Source organism: Melospiza georgiana, chromosome 28 (assembly GCF_028018845.1).
Source record: "Melospiza georgiana isolate bMelGeo1 chromosome 28, bMelGeo1.pri, whole genome shotgun sequence".
NCBI classification, from domain to species: Eukaryota; Metazoa; Chordata; class Aves; order Passeriformes; family Passerellidae; genus Melospiza; species Melospiza georgiana.
In genome coordinates, this window is record NC_080457.1 from 4,931,781 (window position 1) to 4,955,028 (window position 23,248).

Here is a 23,248-nt window from a genome sequence, read left to right on the forward strand (position 1 = left end):
GCGCCTCCGCCTGCGGGACACGGGGCAGGGGAAGGTGACGGCAGCGCCCAACCCCTCCTGGGCCGAGCACCCCCTAACTCAGCTCCCTCGGGGTCCCCGCTGAGCTGCCGCCTTCGGGCTCGCAACCCGCCCGAACCTGCTGGAACACCCTGGGGTCACCGCCACCATCGCTGCCCCCGTGCCCCAGACCCCAAAGGCACCGAGCCCCAAAGGCACCGAGCCCCAAAGCACCGAATCCCCGGTCCCCGCTCTCACCTGCGGCCGGCGCTGGGGCGGGGGCGCGCCCGCGGTGCCGCTCGTGCCCGCGCCGGGCCGGTCCCGACTCGCCCGGTTTCCGCCGCCGCCTCGACGAGAGACGGGGCCGGGCTGCGCGGCGGGTGCGTGCCCGGCCCCCGCTGCTGCTCGGGGTGCTGGGCGCGCCCTGTCCCCTCGGCGGGCGGGACGGGACGGTGGCGGAGGGGACCCGAGGAAACGGCTCCTCGGGAGGTTCCTGCCGCAGGAAGGGCCCAGCCCCGCTGCTGCCGGATCCGGCACGGCCTCCCTGGGCAGTGGGATGGGGACCCCATTAGGGGGGCCCCGTGGGAGCTGCCCTGCCCTGGATTTTGTCCCCGTGCACCCCAGAGAGTTCTGCTGTAGGTGGGCACATCCCAAGTCCTCCAAGCACAGGAGTGGTGGGGAAAACAACAATGGGAGAAGCTGACACTAGTGGGGAGCAGCTGGAAAGGAAAATGGGGAAGGGACCCCCAACTGTTTGTCCAAGTGAAACCCTGGAGGATGGGCAAGAAGGATGGGGGATGGGAAGGGAGGATGGAGGATTGGCAGCATCCCCATTCCCAATCCTCTTCCCATGGACACCGTGTCAGGTTCAAACTGTGATGAGGTCCCACTGCGGAGAAGCAAACTCAGAAATGGTTTCACTTGTTGTTAAATAGACTTTAATTATCTTTTTGTGGGGAGGGGTTAAAGGAAAATAAAATTTCTCCCGAGGATGAGCAGCAGCAGGCCGGGAGGAGCGGCCCGGCTCTCCCCAGCTCTCCCCAGAGGCCACGGCCCTGGCTGGGCTGTCTGAGCAGGAGGTGCTCAGGGCACCCACGGTCCCCCTGGGGCAGGCAGGTCCCTAAAGGCACAAGTGTCACTTTGTCCCCTCCCTGCGTGGGTCCACCACCCAGAGCAGCCCAGTTGTGCAAAACCCCCATGTAAAAAAATACCAGTTTTCAGTATCCTAAAAAACTAGAGCTTTGATCAATGTCAGTTCTCCACACCCTTGACTGGAATTCTGGGCTGACACCCTGAAGAGCCGCTGGGTTCCACTGGGAGGGGACATTGGCACCAGGAGGGTGACAGGACAGCACCCGGTTAGTCTGAAGGGGGATGGATTTTTCCAGCCCTTCTTTAGCCCTGGGTGGGCAGAAGGTCCCTCCGCAGGGCAGGAGCACCCACCCCACACTGTCCCTGTGCCCAGGGCAGGGCCAGGCGCAGGACGGGGTCTCAGGCAGGGGGGCTCTGCTCTGTCCTTGCCGCCGTCCCTGCTCCCAGGGCAGTGTCGAGGTAAGCGCCGGGCTCCGGGCCAGGCTCTGTGCTGGCCTCCAGCTGCCACTGGTAGCGCTGCCGCCGCTCGCAGCGCGGGCACGCCGGGGCCCGGGCGTGGCAGTCCCGGTGGAAGACGGTTTTGCATTCACTGCACCTGGGAAAAGAAGGAAAAAACGAAACCCGCTGTGTTGGGAACGGCAGAACAAAGAGCAAACTTCCCCCACTGAACCAGGGAACACTTCCCTGTCTTGGTGTGTTTTGAGCAGTCACTGAGCAGAGCCCCAGCCACAGCTCAGGAGGAGCCTGGAGTGCAGGAGCAGCAGCTGCTCAGTGTAACATCCACCCAGCAGCTCCTCATCCACCCAGCAGCTCTTCATCCACCCCACAGCAGCTCATCGGCTCCAGCAACCCCTCATCCTCCCCAGCAGCTCCTCATCCTCCCCAGCACCTCCCCACCCTCCCTACAGCCCCTCATCCTCCCCAGCACCTCCCCACCCTCCCTACAGCCCCTCATCCACGCCAGCAGCTCCCCATCCTCCCCAGCAGCTCTTGATCCACCCAGCAGCTCCTCATCTCCACCCCAGCAGCTCCTCATCCTCCCCAGAGCCCCTCATCCACCCCAGCAGCTCCTCATCCACCCAGCAGCTCCCCATCCTCCCCAGAGCTCCCCATCTTCCCCACCAGCTCCTCATCCTCCCCAGAGCTCCCCATCCTCCCTAGCAGCTCCTCATCCCCCCCACAGCTCCTCATCCACCCCAGCAGCTGCGAGCTGGGCCGGAAGGAGCGTGGTGGGTGCTGCCAATGTGTCAGAGGGACGGGAGTGAGGTTTGAGCTGAGGTTTGTGCCCTGCTCTCCCAGCACCAAGCACAGTTTGAGGGTGTGACAACACCCCCTGCACAACAAACCCTGTGACAAACCCCAGACATCCACCCTCGTTTCACTGATCCCCTGACACCAATCTCGTGACACCACCCCTGACACTGATCCCTCATCACCAACCCTTGTGACAGCATTGTTGTTGGGGACCCTCTGCTTGCCATGGCTGGGGTGGGAGAGCCCACCCTGAGAGCAGGACCGGCATGTGGGGACAGCAGAGCTGCAGGGAGGGGACAGACAGCCAGGAGGGAGCTGCCCTTGAGCAGGTGGCTCTGTGGAGGTGTCAGAGCTCCCTGATCTGGATCAGCAGCAGCAGGAATGTGACACCCTGCAAAGGACCCCAGCTCAGGCAGGGGTTTCACTGCTCATTCACCAGCAGAACTGTCCCAGCTACAAGGGCTGAGGTCAATTTTTGGGGTGTGATCCCCAGCTCCTCAGTGGCAGTAAAATGTGGCTCAGCCACATGCCAGCGGGGCAGCCAGATTTACCTTCACTGTGCAAATACCTGTTGTACAATCCATGTGTGAACAGCACGAAACACCTTAACTCCCCAAAAGATGTGTGGGAGAGAGGCAGAGAAACACCCAGCAGTGCCAGGAAAGGGACCACAGCATCTCAGCTGGGGTGAAATCCTGCTCTGGAGAGGAGCTGCAAACCCTGAGGAGGAAAAGGCTGGTGCATGGGCAGGCAGGATTTGGGATGGAAAATACCCATTCCCCAGGTGGAACAAAATTCCATGTGGCCTCTCTGGATCAGCAGTGGTGGGAGCTGCTCCCCAGGCACGGGGGATTTGGGAAGCCAGGTTTTACCCAGAGTGGTTCTGAGCTAGAACCAGCATCTCCTGCCTCCAGCTCCCCCCAAGCTGCCAGAGCAGGAGAGGCTCCTGCGCTGGCAGGGTCATTGTTTGAGGCGCTGCAGGCACATCCTGCAGCAGCGCCGGTGTGACCCGGCGGGCAGGGGCGGGCACAGGGGCAGGAAGCCGCGTTCAGCTCCCGAGGATGTCGGCCCAGCCGCTTTCCTGCTGCACAGCCTCCTCCGTCAGGGTGAGAAAGAAAGACGTCAACAAACTTCAGAGCTCGGCTCCGCAGGACACGAGAGCTCCGGGCGGCCTTGAGCCAGCTCAGCCCTGCGTGCCAGCGCTTCCCAGAGCATGGCTGCTCTTTTTCCAGGGAAAATCGGTCCCCTGGGGATGTTGTTGTCCTCGATAATGAGCTCAGTGCTGTCCCTGTGGCGGGGAGGGGAGCGAGCAGCGCTGCTCCTCCTCCACGGAAATAAACACTCGCAGCCCTGAACACACGGAGCACCCACGGATCCCGGCAACCGTGGTGGTTTCTGCAGGTTCTGGGTGTTGCTGCTCACTTTTAGGGAGTGCCAGGCAAAGTGAGACCACGCAGCCTGTGAAATCTCTCTGCCAGGATTGTGCTCAATGCCAAATAGGCCAAGACAGCACAAGAGGAAATTGGCCTCAAGTTGCCTCAGGGGAGGTTTAGGTTGGATATTATGGAAAATTTCTTCACTGCAATAGTTGTCCAACTCTGGCAGAGGCTGCCCAGGCAAACAGTGGAGTCACCAGCCCTGCAGGGATTTCAAAGCCCTGTGGATGTGACACCTGAGGACATGGGTCAGTGGTGGCCTTGGCAGTGCTGGGTGAACTGTACTCGATGATCTTACAGAGCTTTTCCAGCCTGAATGATTCCACGATTCTACGGCATAACCATGGAGATGTGGATCTCTCCAGCTCCAGTGGAGCAGCCTCCTGGCCTGGAAGGGTTTGACTTCTTCAGCAAACCCTGATGGTGGTGGGGATAAGAATTCCCCTCCAGCACCATCCCCATCCTGATTCCAACTCCTGTCCAGCTGCTGCACCCTGACCCACAGCTGACCCCTCTGCAGGACAGGTCCCTTTGCCTGTGAGGAATGGGAGCTCTGTGGGCAGGGGAAAACCAACCCCAGTGAGAGCCAGTATCACCCCTCTCCTGCTGGGAACATCCTCAGCCTGTCCCAGCACATCCCACAGTGCTGCTCCCCATCTACATCTGCTGTGGCTGCCCCACCCTTGGAAGTGTCCAAGGCCAGCTTGGACAGGACTTGGAAGGTGTCCCTGTCCATGGCAGGGGGTGGCACTGGATGGGCTTCAAGGTCCCTCCAACCCAAACCATCTTGGCTGCCCTGGCACCCAGCAAGGCCTTTGCAGGCTGACAGCAGGTGCTGATGGCTGCATCTTCAATCTGCAAAGTCACCTCTCTTGGTGACATCTTGGCTCTGTGAGGACAGCCTGCTCCTGCCCCAGACAGCCCAGATTTGGTTTGGAGCACCCTGGAGCTGATGGGTTCCATGAGGACATGGGCATGAAGATGTGGGCATGTGAGGATGAGTCCCACAAAGATGTGGACACCACGAGGACGTGGCTCCCACAAGAATGTGGCACGTGAAGACAGGGCTTCCATGAGGACATGGACACCAAGGAGATGTGGCTCTCACAAGAATGTGGGACATGAAGACAGGGCTTCCATGAGGACATGGACACCAAGGAGATGTGGCTCTCACAAGAATGTGGGACATGAAGACAGGGCTTCCATGGGGACATGGGCACTAGGAGGATGTGGCTCCCACAAGAATGTAGATCAAGAGAAGGTTTCCACGAGGACATGGGCACCAAGGAGATGTGGCTCCCACAAGAGTGTGGGACATGAACACAGGGCTCTTATGAGGACATGGGCATCAGGAGGATGTGGCTCCCACAAGAGTGTGGGACATGAAGACAGGGCTCTCATGAGGACATGGGCACCATGAGGATGCAAATCCCACAAGGATATGGGCACATGTGCTGCCACGAGGACATGGGCACCACATGGGAACCACAAGGTTTCAGGCATCACGAGGATGCAGAACCACCTCAGAGCCATTTCCAGTTCCCCCCGTGCCTTGCAAGTGGGGTGTGTGACCAGAACTCAGGGGCTGGCAGGGGCTCCTGGCCTGAGGCAGGCTGTGCCCCTGGGTGCAGCAGGACGGGCAGGGTGCTGAGCAGCTCACTCACCTGGTGGTAGTGTCGAACTCGAAGGGGAAGATGATGTCACTGCTGTTGCAGATCTGGCAGATGAAGCCTCTCTGGGTGCACAGGTCACAGCTGTACACGTGGTGGGATGCAAACTGCAGCAATGACTGCAGGAAGCTCTCAAAGCTGCCCTCAGCGATCTGGGGGACACAGGGGTCAGTGTTTGCTTTGGGCTCCACCTGAAGGCAGGGCTGTCCTCCAAAACAACCCCCAGCCCACAAGCCTGGAATGCAGTGGGACCCTGGAGTGCTGAGAGCAGCACCCACAGCCTGCCAGGATGGGGCTCCTGGCTTGGGGATCACTGGAAAACCCAACTGCTGGGAGCCTCCTGCTGAAGGAGCAGCACGTGGCATCCCCACAGACACTGGGGTGTTTTCAGCTGGAAAACCCCAACAACTGGGCCAGGGGGCTAGGAGCAGTCTGGTCTAGTGGGAGGTGGAACTGGATGGCAGGGGGTGGGTCTGGGTGGTCTTTAAGGTCCCTTCCAACCCAAAGCATTCTGTGATTCCATGACCATACACAGCTCTCACCTGTCTCAGATCAGCCACGCTGTATTTGTGGGGACACTCCAGGAGGTAATGCCTGTGATCAAGCCTGCAAAGAAGCACAGAGAGGAAGGGGGTAGATGGTCTCCACCACACCTCCAAGAGCTTTGGAGCAAGCAGCAAGCTGGATGAAGCAGCCTTTTGAAGTGAATCACTGCAAAGCCCATTTTCACATCCCAAATCCTGCCACTGGAAATCATGTGAGAGCATTTCAAAGGGGGGGGGAAAAGAAAATAAATATCTCATCTATTTTGCCAGGTGTTTCCTGTGCAGCCAGAAGCTCCTCAGCCAGGAAGGTGTTTCCTGAGTCCCAGCTCATTGTGCTGACCCAGCCAACAGATGGATAACTCCTTAGAGCAGATGACATGGAGGGAAAAACCAGCCCGAGCCTTGGCAGCACAGCTCCCTGCTGCCATGGTGAGTGAGGAGGGGGACCAGGAGCCCACTGGGGTGCCAGGAGAGGGGAATGCCAGCCCGGGAGAGAGCTCACCGTTTGCTGAGCTCCTTCAGGGCGCCGCTGCGGCACATGATGAGATAATCCCCCAGGAGCTTCAGCTGCTCCCGGCTGCGCAGGATCCGCCCCATCCTCTCCACGTGCTCGTAGAGGCTCTCATTGACCAGCCTCAGGTCGATCAGAGGCTGGTTTCGGATCTGGGTCAGAAACTTGAGGGCCTGCTTGCACACCTGGGGCACAGAGAGAGGGCACAGCTGGACGGAGCACGGAGCAGCCCCAGAGCTCAGAGGGAGGTTTGGGCTGGGCACTGCCAGCGCAGGGAATGCCCAGACGGACCCTTGGGAAGCAGATGCTGCACTCACCCCCCGTTTGGTGAGGTCCCAGTTGTGGATGAGGCGCGAGGGGATGATGCTCTCCTCGTCCCTGTGGCAGCTGTCGCAGTAGTAGAGCCCCGAGAAGGCGCAGAGCTTGGGCCTGGCGAAGGAGAAGCCGATCTGGCGGGAGCAGCCTGCGGGAGCAGGGGGTGACAGGGGACTGCTGCCCACAGCCCTGCCACCACTGCCACGTGGGGGGGAACTTTGGGCAGCGTGGAACTGAGCAATGAAGTTTTGGGAAAGGGCAGAGAGCAACTAAAGCACCTGTAGGATGTTCAGTGCGAGGCCTCCAGCCCCCTCCTCATGGATTTAAGCCTATGATGGTTCAACTTTTTCTCTATAAAAAGGAGGCTGAGCTATCTGTGAACCCACTTTTATCCATCAGGTGTTTCCATTGTTTGGGGTTTTTTTTAGGAAAAGTGAATTCTGGCAACATCCCAGTGGTTTAGGGAAGAACCTAAATCCCACTTGCTGTCCCATCACCTCCACCAGTAGCTTTGCATTATTTTGCCTTCACTAAGCCTTTTTCTTTTCTCCTGATGTCACAGGGTACCTAAACCTCGTCTGCAAGGGATGAGATCAGGATGGATTAACCCAAAAAAACCTTTACTATAGCACTGTGGAACCCATCTTGGCTTTCCTACCCCCATTCATTGCACTCTAGAATAGCTGGAGCTCATCCCTCCAAAATATTCATGGAGGTCACGTGTTGCTTTCTGAATTAATAAGAAAAACCAGCCTTTATTGCTGATTACTCTGAGATGGAAGGGAACACATCAGGTGTCAGGCTGGGAGGGGGTGAAAGCAGGGCAGGCAAATCCCTAAAGAAAACCTACACAGAAAAACTGGGAATTTGTCTTTTTGGCTTGTGGCTTCCAGCTGTGGGGAGGTGGAAGATAGAGGACAGAGCTTGGAAGGGAAGGCAGAGACCAAATAGACCAGAAAAAAAAATATATAATAAAAAGGAGACAGATTAAAAGAAAAATCCCAACCTGCTGGAGGGTATAAGAAATATAATTGAAGCAGGAGAGAAATCTGAAATTTAATTAACTTAGCAAGGTAAAGAGCAAATTACAGCTCCTGTGGAGGTCAGTGAAGGTGCCACCAGAATCTCCCTGTGTGCTGAGAGGCGTCAGGTGAAGGGTAAATGATTGTTTTGCAAAATCAGCCCGTCACACCCATGGCAATCCCTGCTCCCGTGCTGCCTTACTGGAAAAACTGCTCCAGATTGCACCTTCCCCACAGGCTGGGGCCTCAAAATGCCCAGGAAGAAAGTCCTGAGCTTCCTGATCTACCTAAGGTTGCTTCAACCCCAGTTTCCCACTCTCTATGCCAAAAGCATCTTAAATGGGAGCCCAGTAACATCCCAGTTGGACTGGGCTGGGGTGGGATGGGGGTCTCAGCATGGTGGGGGGGCTCACCCTGTGCCCCCAGGACACCAAAGGTGCCCCTGACAGGGACATGAAGCCCCACCAAGGAGATCTTGTGCTGCTGGGTCACTGGGAAAACAGAGAAGCTGCAGCTGCCCTATCCCTGGGGGTGCCCAAGACCAGCTTGGACAGAGCTTGGAGCTCCCTGAGACAGTGGAAGGTCCCTGTCTATGGCAGGATGGGTCTGGGGGGGCTTTATGGTCCTTCCAACCCAAACCATTCCACGATTTGTACCTGCACAGATGAAGCTCTGCGCGTCCAGGCCCTTCTCCATGGGGATGGCCACCAGGTACTGCAGCAAGAAGCCATTTTCCTTCACTATGTTCTTCAGGACGACCTGGGAGTGCCCATCCAAGCTGCCCCCCAGGGTCAGTGCCTCCTCAGCACCCTCCAGGTAGGACATGAGCACCTCTCGGACCAGCTCCCGCCACGAGGCCGCCTCCTCCGCGCTCTCAGCCTGCAGCTTCAGCACAGCCTTGGAGGTGATCACCTTGAAGAAGGAGGGTCCTCCCAGGCTGGTGTCTGGAAGGATGTCCTGGATGGTCTCTATGCCATAACTGTTGCTTAAAATTTTGTCACTGTTTCTGATTTTAAAGCACTTCAGAGTTTCTAGAGACAGGGAAAAAATGAACGGGACCCAGGTTTTGTCCACGTCCATGTACAGAACAGTCTCTTTGATGGCATCCAGCTCTGCTTCTGGAGCTGCACTCCAGTCCAAGCTGCTCCCAGGCACATCACTGTGCTGGAGAGCACTGGAATCCCCCTGGACAGGCTGGGCTTCACCTCCATCCTCAGAACACTCCAGAGTCTCCCAGTCCTCCTCCTCCAGCTGCGGCCGGCACTTGCGCAGCGCCTCGCGGATCCTGTCCAGCCAGTCCTCGGCCTCGTCCTGGGAGGGGGCTCTGAGGAAGAGCTTTTTGCCCAGGAACACCAGCTCAAAACGACCATCCTGGCTCAGAGCCAGGGACTCACAGCGCAGCAGGGAGAAGGTCTCCACGCAGATCCTCTCCTCGTGGTCCTGGAAGAGGCGCAGCTCCAGCGGGGACAGCTCGCAGGAGAACTCCTTCCAAATGCCCATGGCGCCGCGGCGCTCCAGGCTGCCCAGCTTCAGCAGACCGCGGAAAGGGTTGGAAAGACCTGGGGCAAGAGAGGGCTCAGTTTGAGTGACAGAGGGGAAGATAGTGGGGAGAGGAAAGCCAAGAGGGGCTCAAAGCAAGCACCCAGAGGTGTGGCAGGGGTGAGAGCCAGTGCTGGTACATGGTGGGCTGGGGCAGGAGCGGACGGGACCTTGGTCTCCATCACTGTCCACCCACACTTGGGTTTCTGTCCTCTGCATTTGGGTTTTGAGGCTGGGAACAAGTGGGATAAAGTACAGGTGTCCCACAGGGTGGACAGACTTTTCCCCACCCATCAGAGCTTCCCTGGGCTCAGCAATGCCTTGGGAAGCTGCTCCACTGCCTCCTGCAGCTCCCAGCGCTGCCATCAGCTCCCACCAGCCAAGGGCTCTCCCCAGCCAGCCCATCCCCACCTGGAGCAGCCCCCGAGGGCAGCAGGAGGTGGCACGTACCCATCTGCCTGCGGTGCACCACGCTGAAGCCCTTCTGCTCCCTCTCTGGGGACATTTTGGGCTTCCCAGTGTCCGAGGATGGCACTGAGAGCCTCTCCAAGTCCAGAGCACTGATGAGCCCTGGGGCTGGCCCCTCGCTGTCCCCCTCTGGCCCGAAGCCGTTGGTGTCAGCTGTGCTCCTGCTGCTCTCTCCCGGGGGAGGTCTGTAGAAATCATCTTCTGAGATCCAGCTCTTCTGTTAAAAATGGAAATATTATGAATTTTTAAGCTCATGCAACACCCTATGCCCCTCAAACACACACATCCACACCAACACCTCCTTGGAGGATGCTCCTGTGCAGCCCAAATCCAGGCACTGATGTGTGAATTTAACAGAAGGTGTCCCTGCTCATGGCAGGAGGCTGGGAATGAGATGAGTTTTAAGGTCCCTTCCTCCCCAAACCATTCCATAACTGTCTGATTTTCTGCTAGACATTCCCAGGTGGATGGCTCCCCCACTTCCTCCAGTCAGAGAATGATCCATGAAACTGTGTCAACAGCTGGAAAATACTGAGACTGTATTCTGGTGGGATAATGAAGTCCAAAATTAATCAGTTCTCTCTCCCTAAAATCACTGTGGAAGGAGAGCACATTCCCTGCAGTGACCACGGGTCCATGGGGTTTTACTGATGGGGGTGAAATTCCACCCCTGACATGGAAGGGCATGAGCTGGAACAGCAGCACCAGGAAGAACAGAGATGGGGAGAGGCAGAGGTGTCCAGGGTGAAACTGAGACCTACTGCTCACAAGAGGATGCTACAGGGCCCTGGGCTGTGCAGGGGAAAAATAAAGCAGGGAAAGCAGAAGAAGCCTCTGTCTGCATGTGGCAGGAGAGGATGAGGTCCATGAGTTGAAAAAAATAAGGCTGTAGCTTCTCCAGGAGCTTTTCTGGCTACAAGAATCCCAGAATCATTAAGGAAGAAAAGCCCTTTGAGTCCCACCTGTGCCCAATCATCACTGTGGCAGCCAGACCAGGGCACTGGGTGCCATGTCCAGGCATTTCTTGGACACCTCCAGGGATGGGGACTCCATCACTTCCCTGGGCAGCCCCTTCCAATGGCTGACCACCCTTTCAGTGAAGAAATTCCTCCTGAAAGGAGCAAGGTTCTGGGACAAGGCCCCTGAGCAAACACCAGGAGGAAAAAACAACCCAGCTCAGTGCCTTGGCACAAGGGAGCAGCATTCCTAGACCCTTCCTGGGCTGCATCCCAACAGGAATGCCCCTTCAACTCCCCTCTGCAGCCTCCCAAGAGCCTTTTATTTTGAATAACAACCAAAGTGACAGCAGAAGAGCTGTCACCACCCTTTGGGGAGGATCACGGGTGGCAGCTCCTGGATTACTCCTGGGGCAGGAATGCAGGTTGCTCCATGAGTCATGGAGAGCAGGGGGAATTTCCTGTTGACACAGTATGTTATACATAGATTAGGTCAAACTGGCTCTGGGCCACGAGGAAGCAGCGGAAACGGGATAAGCGGGAGGGAACCGAGAGGAGCAGAGAGCAAAAGGAGAAATGGTCTGGGGGGTGTGAGGTACATCCTACCCTCAGCAGCACGGAAAGGATGGGAACCAGCATGGAAACAATGGGAACCAGGACGGAACAGTCAGTGAGGAATTAGGACAGGGCTGTTCAAAGGGTTTCCTACCAGCAGGGGCCAGTGGATGTAGATCAGCTCCCGGTGGCAGCAGGGGAAATCCGCCGCTGCTCAGGACCAACACCCGGGAATGCCATCCCACTCTGGGAACAGATGCGCTGCAGCAGGCTTTTCCCACTGGGAAACTAGTTTGTTTCCTGTCCAGTCAACCCTCCTCCCTCCTCTTACGTGGCCCAGAAATGAGGAAAAGTCCCCATGAGAACCTCGACTGGGGCTATTTTATCGCTTGCACACAGCCCACAGCCAGATTTGTGCAAGAGCTCACCCCTCTCCAGATATCCCTAACAAAACCAAAACTTCCTGCAGCAGCTGCTCCTGGAGAGGGATGACTGACAGGCCAGGCAGGGCTTCAAAAGCTTTGGTGCCTCTTTCATTAGGGAACACAGACTTTGATCCAGTTTCTCCTGAGGCAGCTGCATGGCCACAGCTCCATGGGGTGGGAATCATCACTGATAACCAAGTGGGAGCAGCATGAAAGATGGGAGTTTGGAGAAATCCAAAGTGGGCTGGAAGGGGATTTTGAAGTGTCCAAGGCAAGGCTGGACGGGGCTTGAAGCGCCCTGGTCTAGCAGAAGGTGTCCCTGCCCATGGCAGGGGTGGAACTGGATGAACTTTAAGTCCCTTCCAACCCAAACCATTCTGGGATTTCCTGATCCTAGAAAAGCAGTACCTATTGGTGCTGTCCCCAGTTTTTTTCCCTTTACCACAGGATACAAACCCAAGGAGGTGGGAAGGGAGGGAGTTGCAGCACGTACCGGACACCCAGGCAGGGGAGAGAGCAGCTGCTGGGCCGTGGGGCTGCGCACAGCCTGGCTCCCCTCGCTGCCACTGCTGCTGGCTCTGCCCAGACCCTCCCGAGGGGCCGGAGCTCTGGAGGTGCTGCTGCCATCTCTGTACCCGTGCCCAGGGGATGCTGTCCCAGCAGAGGTGACCCTGCTGGGGGGAGGCTCCTGCTGTGCTCTGTTGGACGGTGCTGGGGGGCCTGGGGGTGGCTGGGGGGAGCAGCCCAGCACGCTGGGGAGCAGCCGTCCCTCCGGGGCGTCGGGGCTGGGCCTGGCCTTGCTGAACTCGGACAGCACCCTGGAAATGGAAAAGTGATTGGTTTGAAAGCAGCTCAAAAACAAAAGCTATAAACCCCCACCCCATTATTGCAAGTTGTAACCATGTAAAAAGGGTTCAGCGTCACTGCTGGCCTCTGTGGGAATGGCAGCACGGTGTGGCTGGAAAATCCCAGTGATGCCAACAGAAAAATGTGAGATTTGTGCCCCATAGAGCAGCACCAGCCCCATGGCATGGAGCCTGTGAAGGGAGCATTTCCCAATTACATCCATCAATTTGGTTTAATTTGGTGGATGGAGGGACAGCACTGGGTGCTCCCCACGGCCCCAGCCCCATGTACAGCTCCTGGATACGATTCCAGCCTTGGACCATATGCCAAATTCCAATTGTTTTCATTAATGAGCAATTAACAGTGGACCCTGGCCAGAGGATTGGCTGTTCCCGTGGTTCCACTCTGCTGCCAGCCCCAGAATTAAATCAGCCCAAGATTAAAACTCAAAGGAGCGTCTCCATCACGAGTTTAATCCAATCAAGGCAGGCTTTTCCAGGATCATTGGAAGATGCAAAATCTGGAAGTAGGGAATGATGATGTTATAGATGGGGAAGCAGAGTCTGCAGCTCCAACTCTTCCTGGAGACTGGGAAGAGGCATCACCCCAAGGCTCGCCTCCCTCAGAGTCACACTCTAAAGGTGACAGGCAAAATATTTACAGATTACTCAGAGCTTATATAATCCTGGAAATCTTTGTGCTGGATGCTTGGCAGGGATAAATCACAAGGATGACAAATCAACAACCTCCCTCTCTGAGTGATTTGCCAAAGCTGCAAATTACAACCCTTCCCTGTGACCAAATTCATTTCTTTCCCCCTGTGGAAAGCCCTGGAGCATCCCCCAGCGTACTCCAGGAAGATGTGACATTCCTGAAACCAGGGAGCAGCATTTTTCTGACGTTTCTGCCCTGCTAAAGAGGACACACACACACTTCAGTGGCTATGAGCTCATCTGCACTGGCAGCAGAGTCTCAACAAGCCGTGCTGATCGTGCAAAGAACAAAAGCTCCTTCCAGAAGGGAAAAAGGGCTTGTCAACGACAAACAGGGAGAAAGACTTCCTGCCTACAGGAGAGCCCAGAGAGGGTCAAAACCCCTTTGGAGAGGAGATGTGGGGAGAGACTCACTCCTGCAGGGACCTGTCCAGGTCCTCGGCGGTGGCCGTGCCCAGGTCGGAGTCGCAGGACAGCGGCTCCTCGGCGCGCTCGGGGCTGCGGGCGCACGGCGCCGGGGGGAGGCTGTCGGAGCCCAGGCTGGACGAGAGCTGCGATGAGCTCGTGGTGTTCAGGCTCAGCGAGGATGATGTGAGCTTGATCTTGCTGCTGGCTTTGCTGATGGGCAGCACAGGGGCTTGGATCTCGATCTCATCCGACCCTGAGGACTGGGAGATGGAGCCCAGCGATGCTTTCCTGCGGGGTTCAGAGGATGTGAGGGGCTCCAGCAGCTCGGACACGGGACACAAACCCGACAGGGACAGCGGGGTGATGGTCCACTCGTTCAGAACTGCTGACTTGTAGGAGAGCTCAAAGGTTAAGGAGGATAAACCCTGCAAGTAGCAGAGGAGGAACTCGCACTCCTCAGCATCCAGGAGCAGGGCTGGGGCTTGGTAGTAGTCGTGCAGGCGGGCGCGGTCCCGCAGCAGCAGCTTCAGGTAACACTCCATGAGGCCGTCGTTCAGCGCCAGCCGCAGCCAGGCCCGGCAGCGCCCCACGTCCGTGTTGATAAACATCAGCTGCTCCAGCTCCGAGACAATATTCCTGGCAAAAGAGGAAAAGGAACAGAGCAGGAGTGAGTGGTTCTGTTTTGGTCCATTGTGGGGTGCTGGAGGGCCAGAGCTTTCATCAGACACTGCCCAACCTGCACTGCTACAGGAGTTCAGGAGTTGGGATAAAACAGGCTGTGGGAAATCTCTCTCCTTCATGGAAAGTGTGGTTTTCCATGGAGGGAGATGGCTCCTGAATGGTCCAAACTAAATATGCTGGTAAGGACCCCAGGCAGCCCTGCAGTGCCTCTGGCTGACCATGCTCTCTGACTGGAGGCATCTCCCACACATTGCTTGTACTGAATGATGCAGAGAATTCCTGCTGTCCTTGTGTATTTGTGGGGTTTATACTGGCTGGATCCTTCCTTGGTGACAACCATGTGTATAAATTCTCACTTCAAATTTAAAAACAGTCAAAACACAGTGAAAAGTGATGTGGCAGCCCCAAAAAAACAACCTGACTGGGGCTGAGCTCAAGTAGTCCCAAACTCCTGAATTCAGCTGCTCTTCCCTAAAATCCAACAGCGACACTACGCTCCCTGATCCTCCCTGCTCCCAGCTCACTCATACACCTCAAAAACCAGAACAAAGGTTTTGTAAGACTTCTTTCCTAATCTGTCTCTCAAGACAGAAGAAAAAACCTTCAAAGGGCACAAAAATATCCCCCCTAGCATGTGAAAGAGTTATTTTCATCCACTCTTTCATAATTCAGGAGTTGGTGATGGAACTGGATGAGTCTTTCAGAACAATTTGTGTGTGGGCTGTTATTTACTGTGTGTGAACTTGACTTAGGGAGTGGCTAGAAAAACCCAGTAAACAGTGATCACTCAGGAGAGACCTCCTTAAAGGCTGGCTGGGACATGAGGGAATGGGGCCAATCATTTCCAGCAGATCCAGGCCAGGAGAGAGCCCAGATCCCTGTGTTGTGCATGAGCAGCCACTGCTGGACACCAGTGTGGCCACTGGGCCCAGAAATCCAGCCTGGCACCCAGGAATAAATAAGAAAGGGATGTGCCTTCAGTTTCAATCCTCAACTTTTTGGGGACATCAGCTCACCCCCAGCACACACTGAGCAGGGATGTTGGGGCTGAGCCCCTCTTGGCACTGCAGAGGTTTCACTGCTACTTCCATCTCCCAGGGTCCTGGGCAGCCCCCCAAAGCCCTGTGAGAGCATGCTTCCCTGCAGCTGAGGGGACTGAGCACACAGATGGGGAGAGACCTATCTGTCCATCGAGCCATCATCCTCATTCCCTGAATGTGACAGCACCAAAAGAAGGGATAAACCTGAGCCCGTGAATCCCTGCTCACCGATGTGTGATGCTCTTCAGCAGGCCCCAAAAAACTGGCTGGGGAAGGGGGCCTCGACCCCCTGATTTCCTCCCTTTCCCCCCACTCTCTGCCTTGATGTGCTTTGCCTTCAGGCCATGCACAAACACAGCTTCCAGGGCACTGCAGAGCGTGTTGGCGTTGCTGTCATCGCTGGTGACCACGGTGTCCGAGCTCACGTACTGCTTCTGCAGAGCCTTGATGGCACTCACCAGCTGCTTCTTGACCAGCTGCAAGACAGGAGGAGCAGGTTTGAATTATAAAAGTAAAACTATTAGGAAGGATTTAATGTATAAGAGCTCAAAAAACAGTAAGGCTTATCCACAGTGAAGCACCACACGACTCCTGCCTCGTCCTGACTCTTTGCAGCAGCTGAACCGGTCAAGCTGGGGACTCACACTCCTGTCATCTGGCTTATTTTGTTATAAAAATAATAATTTATGCAATTTTGGCTGGTGTTTCAGAACTGGGGCTGCCTTTAGAGTGTGTGGTGCTTCCTCTGCAGACAGGAACTGGCTTAAGGGGACGGGGAAATAGGAATTGGTTCTTTCCAGGCAGTCTCTCGGGGGAAACACGAGGATTCAGTGTGGGTGAGAAAGGAGAAACTCAGAGGAGGGAATGGATCCCCTGAGCTCATGCAGGTCAGCCCAAGCAGCATGTGACATGTGACACAGGGCTGCCAGCAGAAATCAAAGCCATCGACCTCACTGGCTGTGCTGGGTAAACACCCAGGGGACGGGCCCCAAAACATCAGGGTTCGGAGAACATTGGGGTTCAGCTGCTGCCCTCAGAGAGACTCAGTGGGTTTTGGGATGTGGGAATTTTGCCTTCCAGCAGCTTTACTTCCTCTTCCACCAGTCAAAAGCAGCCAGTTTGGTGAATTTAGCAATTTCATGCCAGTGGAAAATATTTTTCCTAAAGCAACTGAGCCTGGATATGTCAACCAATCGTTATTTTATCTTTATTTTAAATCAAGGTTGTGTTGCCCAGCAGGCACTTGGAGAACACCACAAATCCCTCCTCAAATTCCAACCAAACAATCCATGTTTCAGCACCACACAGCATTTCCAGCAAAGGCTGAATGCTCCCTGAGCAGGGCTCTGCACATTTTAACTCCAGCCTGGGTTGGCTTGCACAAACCCATATTAAATTTCCAGCCTGGGATATTTTTTTCAGCATCTAAATAAGATTCCCAGCAGGTGTAGCTCAAGGACATCAGCCAGGGGAATGTGTCCCTTATTTGGGGTGCTGTTTTCCAGCTTTTTCAGCTGCCCCCCAGGTCTGCTGCTCCATGGAAGGAGCACTGAGGGCTGAGAAGAATAAAGAGTGCAGATGATTTTATCAGTCACGCATGGATTCATCCATGGGAGGAATAAAACACTTGGGTTTAACTGTTGATGTTGGATTTTGCTTGTTGAATGTGTTTAGACTCCCAAAGTTGGGTGAAGAGACCCCAAACTGGGGGGGGACAACATTCCTTCATCCAGGTACCAGAGCTGAGCACCTTCCCTGCCCCACATGAGGTCTTGCAAAGGCCAAGGTGTGATTTAAGCCCTTATTTCCTTTAATCCCCCAACCCAGACAAATCATCAAGGATCTGTTTCCAATCCCAGTATAAACCATCCTAATCCCAGCTGGCAGCACCCACAAATCCTACCTGTCCCCAGCAGTGCCTGGAGCTGCACTGGGAGCTGTCTGGGGAGCACTGAGGGCTCTGGCTCACCTGGATGGCTTCCTTGGGGTCCTCGGGGTGGCTGGAATGCATCTCTGCTGCTGCTGCTCCCCACGCTGCCTTCACATGTCACCTGTGGGACAAGGAGGGCATGGCTGAGCACCCAGGGGTCTCACCCCACTCACCTGCCAGGGGAAGGGCTCCTGGTGCCACCCACAAGGGATGGATCCTGCCCTGAGGCATTCTGCAGGTGCTCATGGCCAGGACACTGTGGGATCTGAGCTGGGAGTGACTGACATGGAAAGGTGCTGTGATTCCAGGGACAGTGCCTGGGGACACTTCCCAGGCACCAGGAGAGTTTCAGGCAAAAGAGAGCATGGCCAGGAGACCAGGAGGGAGGAATGAACCCCAGTGAGGGCCTCAGGCAGGTGTGGCCAGCAGTGCCACAGGCATACCAGGGACTGCTCCCCTTGTCCCTGTGTCCCCTGGAATGCCTAAGCTTGGAAAAGGCACCCAAAATCCAAGTGAGGGTGGCATTAGGTGGCCTGGACAAGGGGTGTCACCCCCAGCAGAGCCGGGGGAGAGGTGACTGCAGTTCAGCTCTGTCACATGCCAGAGGAGTGACACTGCTCCAGCTGGGACAGACCCTATCAGCACAGAGCTGTCTGGGGAGATGGGAAAGAATCTTGGAATGGTTTGGGTTGGAAAGGACCTCAAAGTCCACCCAGTTTCACCCCTGCCATGGGCAGAGACACCTTCCACTATCCCAGGCTGCTCCAAGCCCCGTCCAACCCGGCCTTGGGCACTGCCAGGGATCCAGGGGCAGCCCCAGCTGCTCTGGGCACCCTGTGCCAGGGCCTGCCCACCCTCACAGGAAGAATTTCTTGCCAATATCCAGTCTCCATTTCTAGTTTAAATCCATTCTCCCTTGTCCTGTCACTGTCTGCCCATGTAAAGTCCCTCTCCACATTTTTTAAAAGCCCCTCTAGGTACTGGAAGGCTTTGGTTCTCCACAAGGCAGATGAACCTCAGCATCTCCCCATGCTGGGGGGTGCCAGGGCTGCTCTGCTGCTTTGGAGGGAGACAGAGAAAAAAACCAGTGTCCTCCTGATATGGAAAACCCTGCAAAGACCTGAACAGTCTGGGCAGCCTGGCCCGGTCAGCTGCCACTGCAGGGACAACAAGGGACCTTTGACTTCTGACTCTTGGCTTCCTGCCCTGCTCCTCCCTTGGGGTTGTCTGTGAAACCCAGCTGTGCCTGGAGCCTCTGAGCAGAACACATGGTGTCAGCAGGACACCCATGGCACAGCTGGATCCCTCTGCAAACACAGCTGTATCCCTCTCCAAACACAGCTGGATCTCCTGCAAACACAGCTGGATCCCTCTGCAAACAGCTGGATTCCTCTGCAAACACAGCTGGATCCCTCTCCAGGCACAGCTGGATCCCACTGCAAACACAGCTGGATCCCTCAGCAGGCACAGCTGGATCCCTTTCCAAACACAGCTGGATCCCCCACCAGGCACAGCTGGGCCTGGCATGAAGAGGGGTCTGAGGGCTGCTCCAGCCCTTGTGACTCCTAAGGACAGGAGAGGCTGGAGAAGGAATTTATTTATAGAATTCTAGAATGGTTTGGGCTGGAAGGGACCCTGAGGAGCAGCAAGTCCCACCCCTGCCATGGCAGGACACCTTCCACTATGCCAGGCTGCTCCAAGTCCTGTCCAACCCGGCCTTGGGCACTGCCAGGGATCCAGGGGCAGCCCCAGCTGCTCTGGGCACCCTGTGCCAGGGCCTGCCCACCCTCCCAGGGAAGGATTTCTTCCTGATATCCCACCTAACCCCCTCCTCTGTCAGTGTGAAAGCCTTCCACCTTGTCCTATCAAACTATTCCCTTAAGCTGGAATCACTTGCCATCCAAAGGGAGAGGGAGAGCCCAGCTGTTTGCCACAGGGCTGGATCTGCCTCTGGCAGACAACAGGCTTGCAACAGCACTGTGTCAGATTTTATTTCCAAGCCAACACAAAATCCCCAGAGCTTTCTCTGGGCAGAGCTGACAGCATCAACCTGCCCCTCTCCTGCCAGGCCTGGGCAGAGCCATGGTTTGCTGAGCAGCTCCTCCATGGCCACAGCCAGTCCTGAAGGCAGCACTGTCCAAATCAGGAGCAGCTTAAACCCAGAGTGGCCCAAAACTGCAGTGGCCCAAACCCAGAGTAGCTCAAGCCTGGAGCAGCCCAAATCCAGACATTTCAGATCTAGAATATCCCAGACCTAGAGCATTCTGTGCAGGTACCACAGCAGCTGGCCCTGCTGAGAGCAGTAGGGCAAAAACTCCTTGGGGCCAAACCCAGGACAGGTCCTCAATGTTTTCAGAGTTCACAGATGATTTCAGAGAAAATGAAACTGGTTTTGCTGTGGCTTGTCATAAGATTTCCTCTCCCTGTGTTGCAACATAGAAATGGGGGAGGACAGGAAAGTTCACCACTGGCTCAGGGGCTGCTGGGGGGCTGGGGAAGTGAGGGGCTCCAAGGACTGCAGGGAGCCACCCCCATCTCTGCTCCCACCTGGGAGGCTCCAGCTCCTCAGGGCTCCTCAGGGCTGGGCAGCCTCTGCCCCTTTCCCCACCACCTCCTGCTACACCCTGAGGACAATGAAGGTGGGAGACTCAAGGATGGGAAATCCAAATCCAAAAGCGAGAGGAGACGCAGGTGTGGGAGAAGACTCAAGAGTGAGAGACATGAGGGAGCTCTGAGGGTGAGACCTGAGGGTGGGAGACTCGAGGAGGGGCACAGGGTGGCATTTCTCATGCCCAGGGAGGCAGCACAGGTGTTCCAGCTCCAGGACCACCCTGGAGTCCTGAGCTGGTCACAGGGAAAAGGGTGACAGCAGAGGTTTTTCAAAGACTTCACCTAAGTTTTACAAAGTGAGAGTTATTCCCCCAAAACACTCTCCTTTGCCAGCATCACTTCTCTCAGAAGGAGATGAGAGACTGCAGGAGGAGAGAGCTGAGGAGGACAACCCACCACCTTCACCACGGGACTTTTCCACTCCCACCACGACCAGTCCAACCAGTTTATTCCAGCGCCACAAATCCACATGGCACCACTTCTGTGGGACAGAATTTTCCTGAATAACGAGTGCAAGGAAGCAGCTTTGAGGAGGATTTCACCAAATAAAATCTTAGGTGAAACACAGGGAAACTGGAACAGGACACTGGGTCTAGAAAGACCTAGAGGGCTCTGGAGCACTTCCAGGCAGATCCTGGAAAGCCACAGCTGTTCTTTGTGATCTTGGAAGATAAGAGATGGGATGGATGTGCCAAGACAGAGACAAGCACAGCTAGAGCAGAGAAAACCCACCAGGTTTCCCAGCAGTCACCACCCCGGGGGCTCCCTGGGTGAAGCAGGGAAAGGCAAAGAGGTGAGGAACAACCCCAGGCACAGAGTCTGACCTACCCAGGAGAAGAGTCCCGGTGCAAGGGCAGAGCTGCTGATCTCCCAAACTGCAAACCAGCCAGATTCTTTGGGAACAGCTGGAATCAAGGTTCATAGCAGCAGAGCAGAGCCTCTGTCCCAGAGCTTGGCTCCTCAGTCTCCCAAGAAGGGACGCTCTGTGAGTTATAAATAAACAGCAGGTCACTGCCTGTGCTCTGGGATGGAAAACAACAGCCCACGACGGCAGCGTGAGGGTGACTCAAGGCCTGGACACAGAGCCAGTCATTTTCCAAGCACGAGTGCTGTGCCAGTCACCCTCTGCCCTGGGGACATGGGGGCTCTGATGGCACAGAGGGTCCAAGGGCTGCTGTGGGGACAGTCCTCTCCTCTGACACAGCTCCTGCTTTCCACCCAGAGCTGAGTGCAAGCTGGGCCCAGAGACAGCCCAGGAGCAGGAAAGCCAGTGGCATGGCATGGGGATTGGCTGGTTGGAGGACAAAAGCCCTGGGAACAGCTCGGCAAGGGTTAGGACAGGACCCTCATGGTCTGACTTTGGCTCCTTCCCTGTGCCCAGCCTGATGCAGCAGTGCTGTGATTCTCACAGCAGCAACACAGGTAAGGAGTGAGGAACAGGACCACCACAGCACCCTCGTCCCTATTTGTCACAGCTGACAAACCTGGTGGTGGCTGGAGAAGTGTCACCTCCGATGCACCCGTCCAGCTTCTGCCCTGCAGGGCCCAGGAGCACTGGGGGAGGAAGAGCAGCCACTGAGCTCCCAGGCTGGGTGGTGACACTGTGCTTCCCAAACACTCCAAACTGGGAATTTCCTTCAGCCTAATACCTGCTCCTGCACCAGGCTACAATTTGCTGGAGCCGCAGGGAGAGCTGGGCTTGGTTTTCCACAGCACTGGAGCCACCATGCACGGGCCAAGCAGGTTGTGAAAGCCCCAGCGTGTTGAGGCAAGATGTTCCCAGGTTTCTATTCCCAGTTTTTGTGTTGCTTTGGATTGCCAGCGCTGGAGTTTCCCTGTGGATGTTCCTGGTGCCATCCGGCTGGGTGGGTGGCTTGCATCGCTCAGCAGGGGACAGCGGTGGCTGCAAGGAAGGAAGGGAGGAAAGGGCTTTTTAATCTCTGTGTTATACACAAGAATTACCCAGACCCTGTTTGCAACTGCTCATTTGATGTGAGAAAACACGATTTATTGAGAATGAACACCTGATAAATCAGGGAAAGCTGTAAGAATCCCACAGGTGCTGGGATCTCTGGCTGGTGGGAGGAACAGGCTGAGAGATCTGGGGTGTCAGCTCTCGTGGGGGTGAACTGAGGACCAGACACCAACCCCCAGTGGGGCCCTTGGAAAGGCACATCTGACCCGCTGTGCCCCCATGGGGGGCACACGGAGAGAAGGAATGAGAGGCCGAGGCTGCTGGCTGGGCAGCACAGCCCAGGCGTGCGGGGCCTGCCACGGGCGGGCTGGGGGCTGCGAGGGGGGCTGAGGAGGGATCGGGGCCTGAGCAGCCGTGGGGAGCTGGGGGAGCAGCGCTCGCAGGCAGCCCTGCGCCCCCTGCCAGACCCCGACCACGGCGGCTGAACCCGGCACCGCGCAGCCCTCCACAAACCCCGTCACTCTGCACCCGCAGCGCCCCGCACCTCACGGCCCTCATCCTGCACCCCCCCAAGCGCCCCGCACCTCACGGCCCTCAGCCCGCACAACCCCAGCGCCCCGCACCTCACGGCCCTCATCCTGCACCCCCCCAAGCGCCTCGCACCTCACGGCCCTCAGCCCGCACAACCCCAGCGCCCCGCACCTCACGGCCCTCATCCTGCACCCCCCTGGCAGCCCCGCACCTCACGGCCCTCATCCTGCACCCCCCTGGCAGCCCCGCACCTCACGGCCCTCATCCCGCACAACCCCAGCGCCCCGCACCTCACGGCCCTCATCCTGCACCCCCCTGGCAGCCCCGCACCTCACGGCCCTCATCCTGCACCCCCCTGGCAGCCCCGCTGGCCCAGCCCTCATCCCGCGCACCCCTGGCAGCCCCGCAGCGCACCGGCCACGCTCACCCCGCAGCTCCTGTCAGGCCCCACCGCCCCCGGTGCCCCCGGTAACCCCAGCCCCCCCCCCCCGCTCACCGGCTCCGCGGCTCCGGCCGGGAAACCCGGAAGTGCCGGGAACGCGCACGTCCCGCCCATCATGACGTCATCGCGCGGAGGGGCGGGATCTATAGCGCCAGGCCACGCCCCGCGGGCACCGCGTAGGGCCGCGCGCGGGAACCCGGACCCGGCTGGACACACGGACACACAGCTGGACACACAGCAGGACACATGGACACACAGCGGGACACACAGCTGGACACATGGACACACAGCTGGACACACAGCTGGACACACAGCTGGACACACATGTGGACACGGCTGGACACAGA

The 23,248-nt window shown here is 56.9% G+C and overlaps 1 protein-coding gene across 5 annotated transcripts; it reads right to left on the reverse strand.

Annotated features, from left to right (window-relative positions):
• Nucleotides 1-939: 939 nt before the first annotated feature.
• PLEKHM1 (pleckstrin homology and RUN domain containing M1) lies at nucleotides 940-23,028 on the reverse strand. Of its 5 annotated transcripts, XM_058041819.1 has the most exons (15): nucleotides 22,956-23,028; nucleotides 21,663-21,916; nucleotides 21,498-21,567; nucleotides 20,842-20,996; nucleotides 17,443-17,524; nucleotides 15,702-15,949; nucleotides 13,759-14,388; nucleotides 12,279-12,603; nucleotides 9,832-10,066; nucleotides 8,499-9,401; nucleotides 6,823-6,968; nucleotides 6,497-6,690; nucleotides 5,992-6,055; nucleotides 5,444-5,601; nucleotides 940-1,684 (listed from the first exon to the last, which is right to left on the reverse strand). In XM_058041819.1, exons 5-15 carry the CDS (start codon nucleotides 17,482-17,484, stop codon nucleotides 1,489-1,491), a joined length of 3,141 nt encoding a protein of 1,046 aa, XP_057897802.1. In that variant the 5' UTR covers nucleotides 17,485-17,524; nucleotides 20,842-20,996; nucleotides 21,498-21,567; nucleotides 21,663-21,916; nucleotides 22,956-23,028; the 3' UTR covers nucleotides 940-1,488. The 5 variants fall into 5 exon arrangements, with proteins under 5 accessions (XP_057897802.1, XP_057897804.1, XP_057897801.1 ...); XM_058041821.1 differs by having other exon boundaries at nucleotides 9,832-10,063; nucleotides 21,498-21,916; XM_058041818.1 differs by having other exon boundaries at nucleotides 21,498-21,916.
• Nucleotides 23,029-23,248: the final 220 nt, after the last annotated feature.

Bases quoted from the DNA above. Each gene is read 5' to 3' on its own strand.
- PLEKHM1 (XM_058041819.1), bottom strand. From the start codon at position 17,484: ATGCATTCCAGCCACCCCGAGGACCCCAAGGAAGCCATCCAG. The intron at 15,950-17,442 runs GTGAGCCAGAGC...CCTGTCTTGCAG, and splicing joins ACCCCAAGGAAGCCATCCAG to CTGGTCAAGAAGCAGCTGGT. The intron at 9,402-9,831 runs GTACGTGCCACC...CTCTTGCCCCAG, and splicing joins GGTGCACCGCAGGCAGATGG to GTCTTTCCAACCCTTTCCGC.